Genomic DNA, 18,616 nt, shown 5'->3' with positions numbered 1-18,616 from the left:
TTAATATAAAGTTTTTATTTTATTAAGATTTTTAGTCTTTTTTTTTTCAATTCCACCTTTTAATATGATTTTTATTTAATTTTATTATTCAATATTAAGTTGATAGTAAATCAATTTCGTATTTTTATCATATAATAAAAGGTTTTTGCACTTTTTTTGGTTTGATGTTTTTTTTTTCCCTCCAATTTCATCCATTTATATGGGCTTTTTAATTCCTTTTGGTTTTTGATCTCTTCTATTTTTTGATCTTTTTTTCCCCAATTGCATAGTTTAATATGATGTTTTTATTAAATCTTATCTTTCATTTTATTAGGATTGGTTTTTTTTTTCTTTACACCTGCTAAAAAAACAAGATCACGCGAGCCAACTCTCATATTATTTAATTTAAAACCTAGGCTAAGAAAATAATTGGATCAAGATTTTTAAAGTCTTAATAGTTATATCGAGTTTTGTGATAATGCCAATAAATTTCTGATGGGTTAGATATTACTTTTTTATGTTAAAAAAATTAATTCAAGCCGTAGCAAAAGCGCGATCAATTCATAAAACAAGTTAATATTTTTTTAATTATTTGGTTACATGCTTAGGACTTTTTCTTTCTTTACACCTACTAAGTAAACAAGATCACGTGAGACAACTCTCATATTATTTAATTTAAAACCTACGCTAAGCAAATATTTTTATATCAAGTCTCATCACAATGCCAAGAAATTTCTGGTGGGTTAAATATTATTTTTCTATATTAAAAAAAATTAATTAAAGCCTTCGAAAACGCAAACAATTCATAAAACAAGTTAATATTTTTTTAATTATTTGGTTCGTGTCGCAGCTCAGTAAGTTAACACGTAGAAGTAACATGAGGTCAAGAGTTTGAGAACAAAGTAAAATAATTAATATATTATTTTAAAGTGTCTTAGAACAAAGTAATGGCTTTAGCTCAGTTAATTGAAGCAGCAGGCGCACCCTTCGGCTCACTTGCCTTGCTCCGTAGGCAGCTTAGGCGGTTGAACTTTTTTTTTCTTAGCCAATTATTTTTTTTTTAATTTTTTTTCTCCATGTCTATCTATCATTTATAAATTTTTATTGATATTTTTTTTGTATTTTTTGTTATATAATAAAATAAAAAAATTAAATTACCAAGTCTATACCGGGTTGTCATCATTTAGAATGAAATTTTTATTAAATTTTATGGTTTAATATTGAGTTTTACCGAATAAAAGCTCCTCGGATAGAGTTTTATTAGTCACACAACTCAAACTCAAGAATAGGAAAAGATTGCTATTATTTCATCAAACTTTGCTTCACAGTTTCAATTCAATGTGTTGGTCCAACCAAACCCACAGAATGCTAAACAAGAAATGAAAACAAAGCAAGGAACTATCCTCCAAATTGGTGTCGAGAAAGACATCCATCCAAGAACAAAAACCAACTGAAAAGGATCAAAGAATCACTCATTCCTCGTCTGAATGAAAGCGTAGATGCTTCCCTTTTGGAGTTGGCATATCTCCACAGTCTACTTCCTCAACAATCTCATCATCACTGTTGTACACAAATCTTGTGTGCTTTCCTTCAAATTTAGCTGTCACACTTATCTTGCTAATTCCTTCACAAAGTTCATCAAGCAACCCTCCGTCATCAGCCTGCTCCCCTTCTTCTTCTTCTTCTACCTCCTCATATTCATTATGGTAACAATAATACTCTTCTTCCTCTCCTTCAATTATTACTTCTTCCTCATCTTCATCATGAGTACTTGCATTGACCTGAATGGACCAAATTGAGGCATTGTCATCTTCTGTCATTGATGACTTGTCTTTGCTTTCACTTACCATCACTCCGCAGCTATCTCCTTGGAAAGTAAGTTCAGAAGAGCATTCCAATGAATCAGAACCTTCAGATTTCTCTGAGAAATCCAGCATTAATGACCTTGTCAGAGTCTTTTGAGATTCAAGACAGTCTTGTTTCTCCACTTCAAAGATCTCAATTACGCCCTGCCATGTATCAACAACATGTTAAAATTAATATTTTCAATTGAGAAAATTAACAAAAACAGATGTAATAAGACCATACGAAAATTAAAACAATAGCTTATCAAATTCTAGATTATCCAGAACCCCATATACTGTTTGCAATTTGCATAAACTCAACAAGAACAAAAAAATAACTCAGATTTTTTTCAGTTTTTTTTAACGAAAAGTCTGCCAGGATCATTGGCTGACAAATCTTCAATTGTTCTTCAATAACCGGCAAACGAGTAACAGAAGCCAAGGCAATGTCATCTCCAGAAAGATTAAGGACTTGAGGCGCATTTGCGTGCAAGAAGTTCTATTGGAGAATCAATAAATCCTTGAAGATTCAGAAAAGGACGGCTCACCAATGAAAGTTTTGAGAGCTCTGCCTCTTCTTCAACTTTATGCAAGAGGGTTTTCACTTGACCCCTAAGCAATGCCTCTCCAGATCCGGGTGTATGGGGGATGTTGTTCTTGGCTCTACTGCTCTTTTGATTGCGTAATGTTGATGATGGAGTCTCTAAACTTTCCATTGCGAGCCCAACGATAGGCGAATCATTTGTTATATCAATAAGTGCAGACCTATCTCGTAGTTGTTGTTTCGCATTCCTTCTTGATTTTGTTTCACCCTTATCAGAAGAATCTTCAATCTTGGCCCCTGACAATGCAATCAACAAAACGAGAAATCTTATGAAACAAATCAAGAAACTGCAGAATCCTAATCATTATCAATCCAAGATTTAATGCAAAACTCATTTTTTTCTCAATCTGTGATATCTTGAGAAAAAGATTAAGAAAGAATCGAATCACTCACTTGAAAGAGGAATATTGTTGGTGGTGGTGTTGGTAAGAGCAGCAAGAGCTTGTGATCTTGTGACTCTTTTTGTTGAAGATGGGGTTTCCATTTGAATGTGACAAAGAATCTGAGAGAACAGAAGAGAATGGGAGAAAAAAATGCAAAGCAAGAAGAACAAACTAAGAAATAGATTTTTTGACAAAGTAGATAGGGTTTATAAAGTGAGAGAATTTGACCGTTAAGCCTAAACACGAGCGCACGGATTCACACGTTTGCAGGGAAACTAGCCGTTAAGGGTGGATTAATTTTGAATAGAGTTCCTTGGTTTTGGTTGGTTATTTGGGCGAATTAATGAACTTTCCAAAAGTAAAGAAACTTTCTTAATTGATGAGAATACTTGGGGTAAAACAATCTATGAAATTAAAGTTTGGGTGATTTTCTACCAAAAATGAGAAACTATATATTTTCCTTGTTATTTTTTTAACATTATTTTAGTGGGCAAAGAAATTGTAATTTTAAAGTTAATTAATGTTCAATAATTATTATTTTAAACATTGAAAGTTTGGCGATAATACTTATTAAAAATAAAATTGAAGTTTTTATATTTTGTTTTACATTATTTTTTATAAATAAAAATATCTATCGAAGTCATGTTTTGTACATTGTTATAAATTTTTTATTTATTTATTTATCATATCATCTCTTTTGAGTTATAGATCCATCAATCTCTTATATATTAATTAAAACGCTATTCAAGAGTATACGAAATCTAAATATCATATTACCCGCTAGATAAAGCGAAGGTAATTTTTTATGCATGTTTAAAAGTATTTCATTAATAAACATATATATATATATATATATATATATATATATATATATATATATATATATATATATATATATGGGACATTTTTATAGTTACCCCATATTGTTATTTTGTGTGCAACACCTAGCAATGAAGCCTAACCAACCAAAACTGGATTTAAATAATAGCGAGATCTCTCTGATGATATAGTAAATTATTAATTTATTATCATTATACATCTAAAAAAAATATTTTACAAAATGAGTGAATATATTCGTTTAAGATTGCACACCATTAACCCTGTTTGTTTTTGCGTTTCAAAAGCGCTTTTGACAAAATTTGAAAATTTTTTATTTTTTTATTAACTTGAAATTAATATGTTTTTAGTGTTTTCAAATCATTTTGATGTGCTGATGTCAAAAATGATTTTTAAAAAATAAAAAAACATCATTGGCATGCATTTTGGCACGAAAAGCTATTTGAAAAGCAACCACAACCACACTGCCAAACAAACCCTAAATAAATCCCAACGACACGATATCTTTACTATTTCTTTTTAGTGATAAATAGAATGGTATAAATCGGTATGTAGTGTTGGGAATTAATATTGTTTTTGCCATATATATATATATATATATATATATATATATATATATATATATATATATATCACCAATAAAAAAAACCGTATGGAATGTCATTAATATATTTGTTTTTCTGTGGATATATCTATTAGTAAATATAACATATCACCGATATAGTACTATTTGTAATTTTGTTAGTAAATTAACAGTATCAGTGACATTTATAGTAATTCTTTTCTAACTCCATCTGAAATATACCGACAGAGTTGTTCCGTCAGAAACCTCGTCAATAGTATTTTAAAAATATATATTTTTTAAAAAGATATATTAAACATAAGTAAAAAAAATAATTAAAAAAATAAAATAAAAAAAATATTTATTACAAATTTTAACATTTATACGTTCAAATACAATAAATATAAAATAGATGCAAGGCTGAAGGAGGAGGAGGTTGGTCGTCGTTGGGACTGTGATCATATTAAGGGTTGCACATGTACCGCCTATTTGTGATCTCATTTCTATTATCAATCGGCAGAGTTCTTCATAATCAGCAGTGAGTCGTTTACATTTTTCATTAAGATGGGTCGTCCAAGCCTGTACTCGTTGGTCTAATATCGTCGCAAACTCCAGAGTTTGAGTGCTCATAATTGATTGTGAGAATCCAACTATCAAAACACTACGGGATATCCGCAAGTTCTTGGTTGTAGTGTCAGAGAGTCCATACAACCAATTTTTATCGGGTCCATAGGACGATCCTGCCTCTAACCACAAATCCAGATCGAGATCCAGATGGGTCGAAGAATTGCCCTCGTATCTCTCCTTCAACCGGTTATTATATGTATCCTAGAAAGAAAAAATAAATTCATCAAATTCAAGGAAATAATAACTTAAAAAATGGTTGAACCTTAGATAGGGATCTCCCTACTAAGGAACTTGATGAGATAGGGATCTTTATACTAAGGAGAACTTTTTTCGAACCTTGGATAGATTAACGAATAGAAACACAATTTAAAACAAACCACAACGTAGTTTACTATAGGTAGGGTGCATTGGGGGTAATACATCTTCCCCTTGCATAATCAGTCCCATTACCCAGACTCTCGTAGACCATTAGGTTTTCTAGTAACCATAATACGAGGTGGTGATTCCCTTTTTCTTTTTTGTTATTGGTAAAAGATAAGAATTCTTTGTCATTTCCACTCACATCCACCATAACCAACCCTGATAACCCTGACACAGAAGGATGATCACTGCGACGTTGCACACGTGCGATAGAATGACGACTCCACTAGGGACCCCACGGACTAAGCTTTGTTTGTTTGTTTGATTGTTGTGTTTTTTTTTGTTAATCTGTACATTTTTATTCTTTGTATACTTTAAATTTTACTGCTTTTGTCCATCATTTTTATTATCAACATGCATTCTTTTGTACATATGGCCCATGTATTTGTATATTGGATATGGACTAATACCTCACACATCACTTGCTTTAATTTTTGAAAGCACAAACAAAACTTCTAAATTAGGTGGAGAATTAACAATCTGCCCTATGACTATCGATCAAGGTTCAGGTGTGTGAAAATCCGAACTCATATCTGAGTGCCTGCTTGGTAATGGTGGGCATACATGCTTTAGCCATTCCTCGCAATGCTCCTATACTGTCTTTACAAAGATCGTCACTAGACAGATCTGAGATCCTTTTGAGACTAGAAAGAAAACCTACTCATACTCATTTAATGAATAAAACCTGTCTCTAGGTTGTATATGCTACCTATAAATTGCATCAAGGTAAGCCTGACCATACCAATCCTATATTTTAGGATTCTAAACTAAAATCATGACTCCCGTAAAATATCCATTTTTTGAAGAATTAATGTAAAAATCCGAGTTGACACAAGTGGTTGAGGGAAACTGTCTAAGAATTGATGCCTGTGGATTGCCACACATTACTAAGATAAATCACATGGTAAATGATTTGGAGAAATTGCTACTTATTATGGGGTACGTTGATGAGACCCTTTTTGAGAGGCGATATGAGAGGATTACACAGCTAATGAGGCTTTCAATATAAGCAGCAACTGTGAAAGCCTTATTGAATTTTTAGGATCCCAATTACAAGTGTTCTATTTTTTAGAACATCAATATGACACCGACCTTAGAAGAGTATGAAAGGATCACTACCAGAATTCTTAGAAATACCGACGGAATTTTTCATCAGTATTTATTCTCTCATTCCATTGGTAATAAATTTAGCAATAGGCTCACGAACGAAAATGTTCTGTTGGTAAAACTCTTGTCGGTAATTTTTGGTCTGTCGGTAATAAAATTACCAATGAGTTTACTGACGGGAAAAGCACGCCAAAAAAAATTTGTTCGCTTCATTCCATCGGTATTTCCCAATGATAAAATACCGTATACAATTTTTCCATATAATCGACACAATACCGTATACAATGACTTTTGTAGTAATTCTTTTCCTTATCTTCAAGATAATCTCTATCTTCAAGATATTTCTTGACTTCAAGATAATGATAGTTATCAACTTTCAAATTCGATTCTTAATCAAATTCAAAACTTCAAAGAAGAGAATGAGTTTGATTGAAACATTGTTTCTCACACGCGAAGGACTCTTGCACTATAAATATAGATCTCAGTGTATGCACAAAGAAGGAGGGGGAACTACAAAAAATAAAAACCCAAAATAAGATAAAAAAAACATCAGAAAAAAAACACATCACTAAAAAAAAAAAAAGGGCCGGCGAACCCTATACCAGCCACCGCCCCCTTCAGACTTTTTAACTTTTCTTCTCCGGTCTCGGTCTCACCCCCTCAGCCCTTTCCTTTTTCTCTTTTCTTCCCTGGCCTCTAGATCTTCACAGAGCAAGGACTCCCTCATCTTCACCATTTTTTTTTCTTTGAATCCCAGAAGGCAGGCCTCCCTCAGCTCATCCCCGTAACCCATACTGAGAAGAACAACATAACGTCAGCCTTAACCATAACAGATTTTGTCTCTTCGCTAGCAGGGGATATTTCCTCCTTCTCAACCGTCTACACCAGCACGCAGCAGTGACATAAGTGAAAGATCGTCCTCCAGCAACAGCTCTGCACCAGCATGGTGGACGAGAGCTACATCAACAAAGTCTTCAGCTGCCCCATCATGGTCTCCTGTTTCGGCCATGAACGAGATGACAACACTTCCATGTAACGGTAACAATGGAGTCTTCATCGTCCCAGATGAAATCAGTAGCAATCTTCCCTTCCCAGCAGCAGCAGTGTTGTCTTCATCAACACCGTAACAGTGGCGGAAGATCTTCCTTCCAGCAGAAAAAGCGACACCTTCTTCTCCGGCCATCGACTACTATAAGATCAACTTCTCAGCGGGGGGTAGCATTGGTTATATTCCCCTCCCCAGCCGAGCACCAGCTTCTTCCAGCCACAACAGCAGTGTCGTCCTGGGTACTCTCTCAACCTAAGCAATGACCTGTCTTCTGTGTGGTTGAAAGCTTAACATTCTAGCAGCCCTAACAGTAAGTAGTTTCAGCATAGAGCAAGACCTTCCTTGGCCACTCGGTTCCAGCAACCACTACTAAAAAGAAGGGTAATTAGTATAGGATGTTAGCATCAAAATAATTTAGTTGCAATTTTAATAATGGATTAGCAACGGATTAAATATATATTAATTTTTTAATATTAGTAACGGATTCAACAACAAAAAATCAGATACTAAAAAATAAATTAATATATTAAGAATCAACAACGGATTTGCCGTTGCTAATATAGTTACTAATATAAAAAATTAAATTTTGATTTTAATAAAATAATAATAATTACGTATCGCTTTTTTATTGGTCTATATATCTATACTTTCAAAACAACAAAAGAAGAACCCCACAACTGCAAACTTTATTCATTCTCCGAAAGAACCCAATCTTCTGTCCCTTTCTATAATTCTTCAAAAACCTAATTAACCCATATCTCTTCCTTTTTATTCCTTTTCCAGGAGCCAAACCCATATGTCCATTTCAATTCTACATATCCTTGTCATGCGTCATTTTCCACAAACATAACTTGTTGTTTTCTTAACTTTTTCTCAAGTTACTTTACAGTTACTTTACACTTCTAAAAATTCAATCTTGCAGGGAGCAAACATGGTGTGATAGCAGGTATAATCAAAAACTCATATTTAAAAAATTATGTTTGTAATTTAGAGAGAATATATATTGTTTTATTAACTAATTTTACAGAATAATTTTGTAGATTTATTGTAAATTATTTGTTAAATATGGAAGTAGTGAGACTTTTTATAGGGTTTTGGGTTTTTTGGTTTTACGGGTGTATGTGTGTTGTTTTTGGGGGGAGAAATATGAGAAATGTGTCTTAGAAAAGATGGTAGAGTTTGTGCAAAATTTATGGTAAAAACTATATATGACAGCAGGGAATGTGTGTTAGCCGGCTTCCTAGCAAAGCTTCCCAACTTCTCCATACAAAGTTTGGGTAATGTGTCTTAGGAAGGTTGGCTAGGCAGCAGAAATGTAAAAGAGGGCTGATTGGGGGAATGTGGGTTTGATTAATTTTGGGTTAATAAAAATATTAATATATTTTTTTTATTTTAGATTTAATTTTGGCTGAATCAATTTCAAGTTTTTGAAATTAAAAATGAACTGGATAATAGTTTTTTTGGATTTTATAATCAGTTAATTTGATTTTTTTTATTTAATTAATTTTTGAAGGCTTTTTTTTTTGTATTTCAAGGCTTTATCGATACTGCATGTGCACTTAATGAACTCAAACGTCCAAACATGCCGAGAGAGGAGAAATTTTAAAGTTTTCGGTTCAGGGAGAAGATTAATGACTCAAATATGTTAAAAAATTTACCTTCCGGCCGATATACTTTCCTGCTTTCTTCGATTTTGCAGAGGCAGCCCATCGCAATATGTAGTTCCTTCATTCTCGATATGGCTTTGGCTTTGTCTCCTTTAACCTCTGTTTTCTCCAACGTGCTACATTTTTCATTTATGCTGGCAGAGGACGACAATGTGCTTCATTTTGTTTTTAACTAGTACGTAGTTATGTTGATTTTCATTATTTGAAACCAATGGAGACTCATTATCTGAAACAAATGGAGAGAAGAACGATGCATTTTAATATTTTCTTTCTTCATGGTGCCATTATCTTAAGAAGTTGAAAAACAAAACATGACCTGCAGGATGGATCCAGAATTCATGAATTAGTCTTTGAATATATTAGCTACTATGCGATTTCTTCATGTGTTGAAAGAGTCTGCTATGTTCAATTCAATCTGAATATTTTAACTAGAAGTAAATGAATAGCAGCAAGTTGCGCTTCCAACGAGCGACCTTCTCTGTACTGTGCAGGTGGCAATCCATAACAACTGTCTCTCCTTAGCCATGGTTGCAGACATCCCTCCTCAGCACTAGAAGTAACGAGACTAGTTGAGAGAGAGGGAACCAAACAACGCAATAACAGCAAACAGCGACGCCTCCAGCAGCCGCACGCCCAGGTAAGTTTCCTTCCTTGCTAAAATAATTAACTGGTTATTGTTGCATACATGTGTGAACCAATCACGCATGCATGCAACAATGGTCAGCCAGGTCACTGGTTTAGACCAGTGACCCGATCTTTTTTTTTAGTTTTAAGATCGGGCTACATAAATGACAAAAAAAAAAGATAAAAAAATATATATATAGTTGTTGTTACTTTTAATATAGAATTTTGCGGATTTATTCACTGGCATCAGAGTCAGGAATATCATACTTTTATGGATTGCGTAATATTTACCAACGTCAGAGTTGGAAATATTCATAGGTGAATATTCACTGACACCAGAGTCAAAAATATTATAGGATGACCTGAAAAATAGAACAAAGACAAACTCTTAGCAATTTAAAACAAAACCAGCAATGCAGCTTGCCTCAGGTAGGACTCTTAAGGGGTGATAACATCTTCTCTTTCGTGTAACCAGTCTCGTACCGTAGAATCTTTGTTGACCAGTTAGATGCCAGAAATCTATTCTTTTTCCATGAGATTTTAATTTTTAAACGGGTCGCCACGACGTCCGGGTGTGACACCGTTAATAATTATTTAAAAACATTTTCAAGAAATCTATTTAATAGAAGTAGAAAATAATTAAATTAATATAAATCAACACTTCATAATACTCAAATAAAGTTAAAAAATTTGCAACAAATAAATAAATCAACTAAAAATAATTTCCACCTAACCTAGAAAACCTATTTCATAACCCATAATCCAACAACAAATAAAATAATTTAATTGAAATTGAACAACAAAATTGATAAAAAAAAAATCCAACTAAAATCCAACAAAATTGATCTCATATGAAAAAAAAATCCTACAACAATATTTATACAATTATTAAGAACAATTATTTTTTAAAATAATATAACAAAAATATAACGCAGAACAAACACAAAAAAGAGAAGAAAAAAGAAAAATCTTACCTTAATGTAATTACAAGTGAAGCTAAGAAGAGAAAAGAAAAAACAAATTTATAAAGTATGTTAATTAAAAAAAAACTAAGAGGAGAAAAGAAAAGGAGAGGAGAAAACATACCTGCACGTGAAGGAGAAAATAAAAAAAAGAGAAGTAGTTGAGGAGAGAAGTGAAAGAAAGAAATGGACGTTGATGTTTTTTACATAAAGGGATGACAAAGAAGAAGAAGAAGAAGAGGCGCATTTGTTATGAAATGAGGGATTCTAATCTTTTTATTAGGGCATTTTACTGATGAATAACTAAATATTAATATTTTTAATTATTTTATCTGTGATTTCGTCTGTAATATTTAACTAAAATATTCAATTTAATTGAAAATGTCAAAAACCCCTAAAATATCACTGATGACTTTTCAATCTGTCGGTGATTCTGTCTATAATATTTAATTTAAATTTTTAATTTAATAAAAAAATTTTAGAAACCCCCAAATATCATCGATGATTTTTCAATCTGTCGGTGATTTTGTCTGTAAAGAACACTAATTAATAGTACAATTGAGAAGTGAATAGTTCCAGAGCTTCGTCATTGATATCCTTTGTAATTGATATAATGAACAATGTAAGGGAGAAGTTAATAGTTTACCAATAAGTTTATAGATAGATTTTACCAAAAGTATTAATCGGTCGATATAAATGACACGTCATTGTACTTTTTGACTTTGTTCTAATTCCTTCTTTTCCCATTGTATTTTTCTCGGTATCTACCAAATGAATATTTCCATCAGTGTTTACCGATGGATATAGCGAGAGCATATTTTGTTGGTAAAATTTACTGCAATTTACCGACAGAAACATTATGTCGGTTTTTCCATTTGTATTTGTCAATTTTTTGGTAGTGGATTCTAGATTTCCCCAAATAATAGCCATAAGATCTACATTAGAAGAAAATTTAAAGATACAGCTTCAGAAGTAGTCAAGTTATTATGCCTAGGAAAAATCAACCGGTGTAGAGTAGCTGATGGAGGATACCTTTATGGAGTATGAGTGTGATCGAATCAACCCTTCTGTTAAAATTTTGGCTAAAACCATGCTATCAATTAACCATTGTAGGATGCATGGAAAATGAGCTATGAGATGCTGTGTTCCAATGGTGCACCTATGGATCATCAGTCATATCGAAACACCAAGAAATATCTTTAATAGTTTTTGTTGATTTGATCTTCGACCATTAAAATTATTATAGATGAAAGTTGGAAGAACCTGGACGAGAAAGTATGGGTGGAGAAATATGTCACAGTACCACAAAACAACTTCAAATGGAAACCATCAGGGATGAACGATGCAGTCTGTATAATGAGTTGTGGTACTAGGATATGGGTTCCTCTGATTGGTGTAATTGGATACATTATTTATGCACTTGCATTTGTAACGAGACAACTACGTGGAACACAATATGTACCAAAAACACTAAGTTTAGCAGATTTCACCGGTCTGTGGAGAATCAATCATCCCTTAAAGAAATGGAACGTGTTAAACAAGACTGAGAAAAGCTTCTACTAGTAAATAAAGAAGAAGGAAGTGGAGTTGAATCTTCATTTAGTCAAAACTATGCAATCTAGAGAAACAAAGGGCCTTCTCGGATGTTTAAAAATTCAGAATAGAAAGTAAAGCTACTGAAAAGAAAAAGAATTGATATTAAAGAGGAGTTAAGAAAGTAAGTAGAGAAGTGCAGAACTGATCTTTGCCATAACAAAGGGTAGCAACAACTCTTGGAAAAACAATTAAATAAGGAAGATAAAATGAGGGATTACTTAAACCAACAGTTGAAAAAGAAAGATGAACAGCCAGAGGCTTTAAAAAACAATCACGAGGTAGTGAAAGACTGAAAGAAAAAGGTCATGGTAGTCGAAGACATAGCCAAGGGTATCCAAGATGAGTTGAGAAACCAAATAGATAAGTATGATGGGCTACTAAACAAGCATGTGATAATAGAAAAAGAGGTGGCCAAAGTCAATAGGTCAACCAAAGACAAGATAAATACTATTGAGTCTAACATGAGAGACTACCAAAAGAGAGTTGAGTCTTCAATGGTACAAATCATGGTATTACAATCTGAGCTGGAAATTCAAGAGCATATGAAAGAGTTAAAAAGCCATTACCTCATAATAGAAGAAGGATTACTTAGGACTAAGCAAGAGCATTTAGAATGCTAAGACTATATTGATAGTTTTGGAGTTCAAATTAACTCTAAAATAGTCGAGCTTGATATCGAGAGAGAGTAGTTGCAAAGGGCAATGACTAAAGTAGCATAGTTAGAGACTATAATACAAGTGTTAGAGAGAAGTAATGAGGCTTTAACAACCAATAACAAGGTACTGGTTGCTGATAATACCTTGTTCCATGATAAGATAAGACAAATGACAAAGCAAATTGAGTAAGTAGCTCGTCATGCTAAAAGGTTGCAACAACAAGCCACGTAGATCGGAAGTGATGTTGTGAAGTATCAAAAACATGTAAGTGTCATCACATCTTTTATCAAGAACATAGATAATAGAGAAGATGTTTTTTTTTAAGTAGTGATGTATATGGCTTTTAAATCTTGAGAATTTCAATTCATGTATGAACTCTTTTATTATCTATGAGAGAGTCACGACCCACATTTCTCTCTAATATGTTTTGGGATTCAACTATGATAAGAACTTGACAAATGATCCTTTTCAACAACTAGTTGGACTTAGAAATCCTGCCTAATGAGCTATGGTAGTCATGAATTAGTTTGGAAAAGCTAATCCATATCCAATATAGTTTGGCATATCCATCACATATATGTACAAGTTGAAATATAGGTCCCTGAAAATGTAAACCCCTTAAAAATCAATGCATGAGATTAAGTAAATAGAGAAGAACAATTGGTAAGATAAAAAAAAAAACTCTAACTTTAAGTGTGAAAAATACATACGTGAATAAAAAGAGATTGTGACCTAATTTAGGAAAAGCAAAAAAGAGAGGACTAGATCTAAAAGGCATGAACAAGTGAGGGATTAAAACAAAACAAAAAAGAGAGGAGAAAAACCCATCCCTAAAAGAAAAGAAGGAGTTGACGGCATAAAAAGAAAGAAAGAAGAAGAAGAGACACTCAATTCTTTAATACCTCCTCTCAAGAACAACAAAGAAAACCACATGCAATCAAATATATGAGAGGAGACAAGAAGGTTGAGTGAAGATTTATACCCAAAAAAGATGAAACAAAGTAAGGGAGAAGAACAAGAAGGAGTTGATGGCAACAGAAGAAGAAAGGAAGAGAAGCTAAAATATTTGAGGGAGGAGTTTCAAGAAGCAGAAAACACAACCAGAACAAATCGAAAACCTTCCTAGAGTAATTTAAAATGTTATGGGGAAGTTTTATGTAAAAATAGTAGCTCTTAGATTAGAGTTCTTGGGGAATTTTTTTGGGTAAGTTGAAGGTGAGGATGAAATGTGGAAGAGAGGTGGAGAAAGGCTTGATGATGTTCTTAACTAAATTAAAGAACAAGGAAACTAATAAAAGGCTTACAACCCTTTGGCCAAATATGAACACAAGATGAGGGGAAAACATTTTTTATATTTTTATGTATACATGATAAAATAATAATGTAGCATCCTACAAGAAACTATGATGTGCTGGAAATTTAGACACATGAACAAATCTTAGTTACATATACTCTTGTGAAGCCTAACTTTTATATAAATTATAATCCCATGTGTTATTATTGATGAGGAAATAGAATTTTGTAAGTAATAATAACTAAAGAAAGAAAAGAAATGCATGAAAATGATGGTTTATATGATGGACATTCAAACCAAAAATATGGGTTGTGTTGTTAGTTAACTTGTGACTAGGAATTGACCTAGATAAATGCATAATCTAGAAGAATCGTCCTTCATAAATGTTGTAGAATTGGGTGTTAAATTTTAAATGGAACTAGAATCCCCTAAATTAGAGCTATATAACTCTAGATATTGGTAGGAAACCGAAGACAGGTCAGATTAGAAAATTCTGGACACCATGTGACCTAGACCTTGAACTGAAATGTTAGGCTTATAGTTGAGAGAAATTGGAATAAATGTCTGCATGAAAGATGTGTGTCATTATCTTAACTTTCACAAGAAATAAGCCTTATTCTATTGTGAGTTATAGAACTCCAAATATGGATAAAACACTATGGAGAGGTCGGGCTATACATTACAGGACAGACCTGCATACCATTGTATTTTGACAAATTTGAGTGTATAAATTAGACACGGAAACCATTGACTTTGAATTGCTTTCGCAATGAGCGGAAGCCAATGTTGGATTTGTTTTCAGAGTCGCGGAAACCATTGAATTTGGAGAAAGCCAATGTTGGGATTGATTTCTAGAGTTGTAGGAAACATTGAATTTGATTTTCTTTCGTAATAGATGGAAGCCAATGTTGGAATCGTTTTCAAAGTTGATGAAAACAACAAATTTGATTTGCTTTTAAAATGACTGAAAGTCAATATTGGTATTATTTTTCATAGCTTTGGTAACCGATGAATTTGAGTTTGCATTCGTAATGAGCAAAGGCCTATAAAGCGAAGACCCTCTGGGAACTCGAAAAGGAATTATATTATAATGATTGTTGAGCATAGTCGTGTAAAATTCTTGATTTTATCTTGCATGATTAGATAAATTGCATGATTGTTGAGCAATTGCATGATTAAGAATTATGCTACGTAATTGTTATAAAAGATGTGACTATCATTTATGAGGATTTCCTATAATACTCGATAAGAGAATGAGTACTCTCAATCTCGTTATCCTTAGTAGATAAAACTATGATCATAATCCAAAAATTTGCTTAATTAATTTTATTGCAGGACCTTCATATATCGGTAGACCAAATAACTAAACGACAGACGAACTCCAGGACTTCAAGGAACTTTTGTTGGGCATATAATAGATTTTGTAATTTAAACAATAACTTTATTTTGTAACAATGTTTATCTTTGTATTTCTCATATAATGAAGTCTTTAGACGAACGTCTTATGTAAAACAATAACTAAGTACTTTTCACAACAATTTCCATACATGTTATCTTTTAAACTGTCCTACTTTAAAATTATGCATGATTGATTTAATAATTATATCCTTTGATCTAATGCATGTTTCAAATTATACTCTTAAGAATGTATGTGATATTAATACTGAAAGATGAATGGTCTATGTGATGTTGAGAATGTTTCCAAGGATGGGATAATATAAAAAGGAAATTGAGATGAATAACCTATGTGGTTATAAAAGCCTTGAAAAGTAGGCAATTGTTAATAACTTGGTATGTCTAACTATAGGGGAAATTCTGTCAAAATTTCAGTAGAAATTTCATCAACTTCTATTTGAATTCAGAAATAAAAAAAAAATTACCATGCTATTTATGTTATGTTATTATGTTTGATATGTTGTTTCGTTAACTAGGATGTTACAGAAAAGCTCAGATTTGTAGAATTTACAACACCCAACTCTGGCAAAGAAATATGAAAGATGAAGAACATGTTAACCATGACACCTACTTCCAAGAAAAGTTGGACTCCCTAAATGTTAGCATGGCTCACATTGCTAAGAAATACCTTTAGTGAAGGTTTGTCCAATCGAGCTAGCATTTTTGCTCAGACTTAAGCAATAATTCAGCCCAATGAAAGGGTGAGCGAGCAGGGTAAGGAACCCTAATATATTGTAGCATTTGTGCAAACGACAATACCAGCATTAGGGGGAGGCTGTCTTTTTTCAATTTTTGCACCTCATTCTTCCCTCCTTCAGGCCATGAAATCCAAATATATTTATAGGGGATGAAAGAGGGATGTTTGATCTCCACTTGTGCCAAATCTAGGCCTTGGATCGACCTAGAAGGATTCAAACCACTGGTTCAAATTAGGCATCATGGGCTGTCAAATTTGTTGCAGAGGAATGGTTGGTCGGGTTGGCTATTTTGGGGCGGTCACACCACCTCTGTGGTGTCAGTTGGCCAGAACTGACCACACTAAGGTGTAGTTAGATGTCAGATGATCGTTTGCGTTGATGTTTTGTCCAATTTGGTGAAAAACAAAGCGTCAAATGCCTTGGAAAGTAAGCCATTCGAGCAGCTTTTCTGAAGAAGAAGATGAACAGTCTCACCAGACAACGCGTCGTCTGGTCCTTTTTTTTTTTTTTACTGTTCAAAACAGTGCCATTTTGGGATTTTATAAGGTTTTAATTTAGATTTTTAGCCAAAGTTCAATTTAGTCCTCCAACTTTTAATGTATTTTAATTGCATCCCTAATTGACCATAATCTTATAATGTTATGTAATTTTTCCCCTGACGAACTTCAATTTAAACCCTAAATTTTAGTGCCTTTTTTTATTTTGGTCCTTAATCTCGAATTTATGCAATCTTACCCTTAATTGACCATCAAACTCTTAAATTTCTTCAATTTCACCCCTGATTTTAGCCATTTGGGTGCCTGAGTTTAGTACCTTTTGCAAAATGGTCCTTAGCTGTGAATATTTTCAATATAACCTTTAATTTACCCAAAAACTTTAATTTTTTTGCAATTTTACCCCTGATTTCAATCAATTGACTTGGTAAAAATTAAATTTGGTCTCCTGAAATTCCAATCTTGTCAATTAAGCTTAAATTGGGCTCCTAAACTTAATTTTTTTTACCAATTAAATCCCTAATAAAATTAACTTGACCTATTTAAAGTATAATTAAGTCCTTGCATCTAATTAAATCCTTTAATTGGACCCAAATTAATTCTTAAACATAATTAAACTTTAATTTGGCCCATGATTAAATCAAATTGGCATATTAAACATCTAATTATATCTTTAAGCTTAAATTTTAAGCAGATTCATTCGATAATCATTTAATTTGTCATTGAATTTGTATTGTTTCTTCTGTTTTGAGTATAATGAGGTACAATTAAGCTTTAAATTTCATCCAAAATTGCAACTTGATCTTTATGTATTTTCTGGAATCCTCCTCGACCTGCTTTCTTCACGTTGCCTGTCTTTATTTTATTTTTTGATTTTTATTGAAGGAAAAACAAAGAATTTGGAGAATAACTCGGATATGGGTTATGATAGGAGCGGATTTGTATGATCCTGTACAAGTCATGAAAAAATGTTTAGTCTTAAATGTGGTTGTTCCAAAGAAGTTTTGTATCCCTGAGTTCATCAAGTACACCGGAACTTAGTGTCTTGTCACTTAGTTCAAATCCTACTGTAACAAAATGACAGAGGTAATTGATAATGAAAAACTATTAAAACACTTCTTTTAGGACAGTTTGAGTGTGGAGCACTAAGCTGGTATATGATGGAATGATATGATTTAACAATCATGAATTGAATTAGCCTCGGTGAAATTCCTTTCTCTCTCAACTATTGTTTCTTATGCCCAAAAATAAAAAAAGCTATTGGTCGTCAAATCTTTCTATCTTTAAATAAAATTGTAGACAAGATGTAATCACAATCAGTCAAGACCATGCAAAATCCTTACATACTAGACCAGGCTCAAAGCTAGAAAGACCTGACAAATAAGAAGTAAGGCATGGATCTGCGTCTATTGATCTTGTCCTCTATCTCTTTAGCTGCGAACAAGTTTTTTTTCACAAGCAGTTCTCTTATTCGTTGTTGTTAGCTTTCGAGGGAGGAAATGACCGAGGGATTATGTGTTGAAGGAAAAGGCCTTGCTCTCTTTCTTTTTCAAAGGGAAAGAGTCAAGCTCTTTCTAGACGAGGATTCTTTGGTTCCAATCCGGGTATAAGTGCCAGCCCTACGTTCGCATCTCACGAATGTCGTGTACTTAAAGGAATGAGGACAAGATGTCCAGCCTTCTATCTTTTAAAAAAACCAAATCCTCAGTTGGCTAAACTGATCTACTCTTCATTTGAATAACCTAAGGTACGTATTACC

The 18,616-nt window shown here is 33.0% G+C and overlaps 1 protein-coding gene and 1 long non-coding RNA gene across 2 annotated transcripts; one reads left to right on the top strand and one right to left on the bottom strand.

Moving 5' to 3' along the window:
* Positions 1 to 1,265: 1,265 nt before the first annotated feature.
* On the bottom strand, positions 1,266 to 2,988 carry LOC18101082 (uncharacterized). Its single transcript, XM_006380525.3, has 3 exons — positions 2,821 to 2,988; positions 2,372 to 2,664; positions 1,266 to 1,988 (listed from the first exon to the last, which is right to left on the bottom strand). The coding sequence occupies exons 1-3, from the start codon at positions 2,909 to 2,911 to the stop codon at positions 1,452 to 1,454; spliced, it is 921 nt and encodes a 306-aa protein (XP_006380587.1). The 5' UTR covers positions 2,912 to 2,988; the 3' UTR covers positions 1,266 to 1,451.
* Positions 2,989 to 8,094: 5,106 nt separating this feature from the next.
* On the top strand, positions 8,095 to 15,712 carry LOC112328136 (uncharacterized). The gene is made up of 3 exons (XR_002982770.2): positions 8,095 to 8,357; positions 9,570 to 9,715; positions 15,546 to 15,712. It is a non-coding gene; the product is annotated as an uncharacterized LOC112328136 (long non-coding RNA).
* Positions 15,713 to 18,616: the final 2,904 nt, after the last annotated feature.

Source organism: Populus trichocarpa, chromosome 7 (assembly GCF_000002775.5).
Source record: "Populus trichocarpa isolate Nisqually-1 chromosome 7, P.trichocarpa_v4.1, whole genome shotgun sequence".
Taxonomy (NCBI): domain Eukaryota; kingdom Viridiplantae; phylum Streptophyta; class Magnoliopsida; order Malpighiales; family Salicaceae; genus Populus; species Populus trichocarpa.
This window is presented reverse-complemented; position numbering and strand designations above follow the sequence as displayed.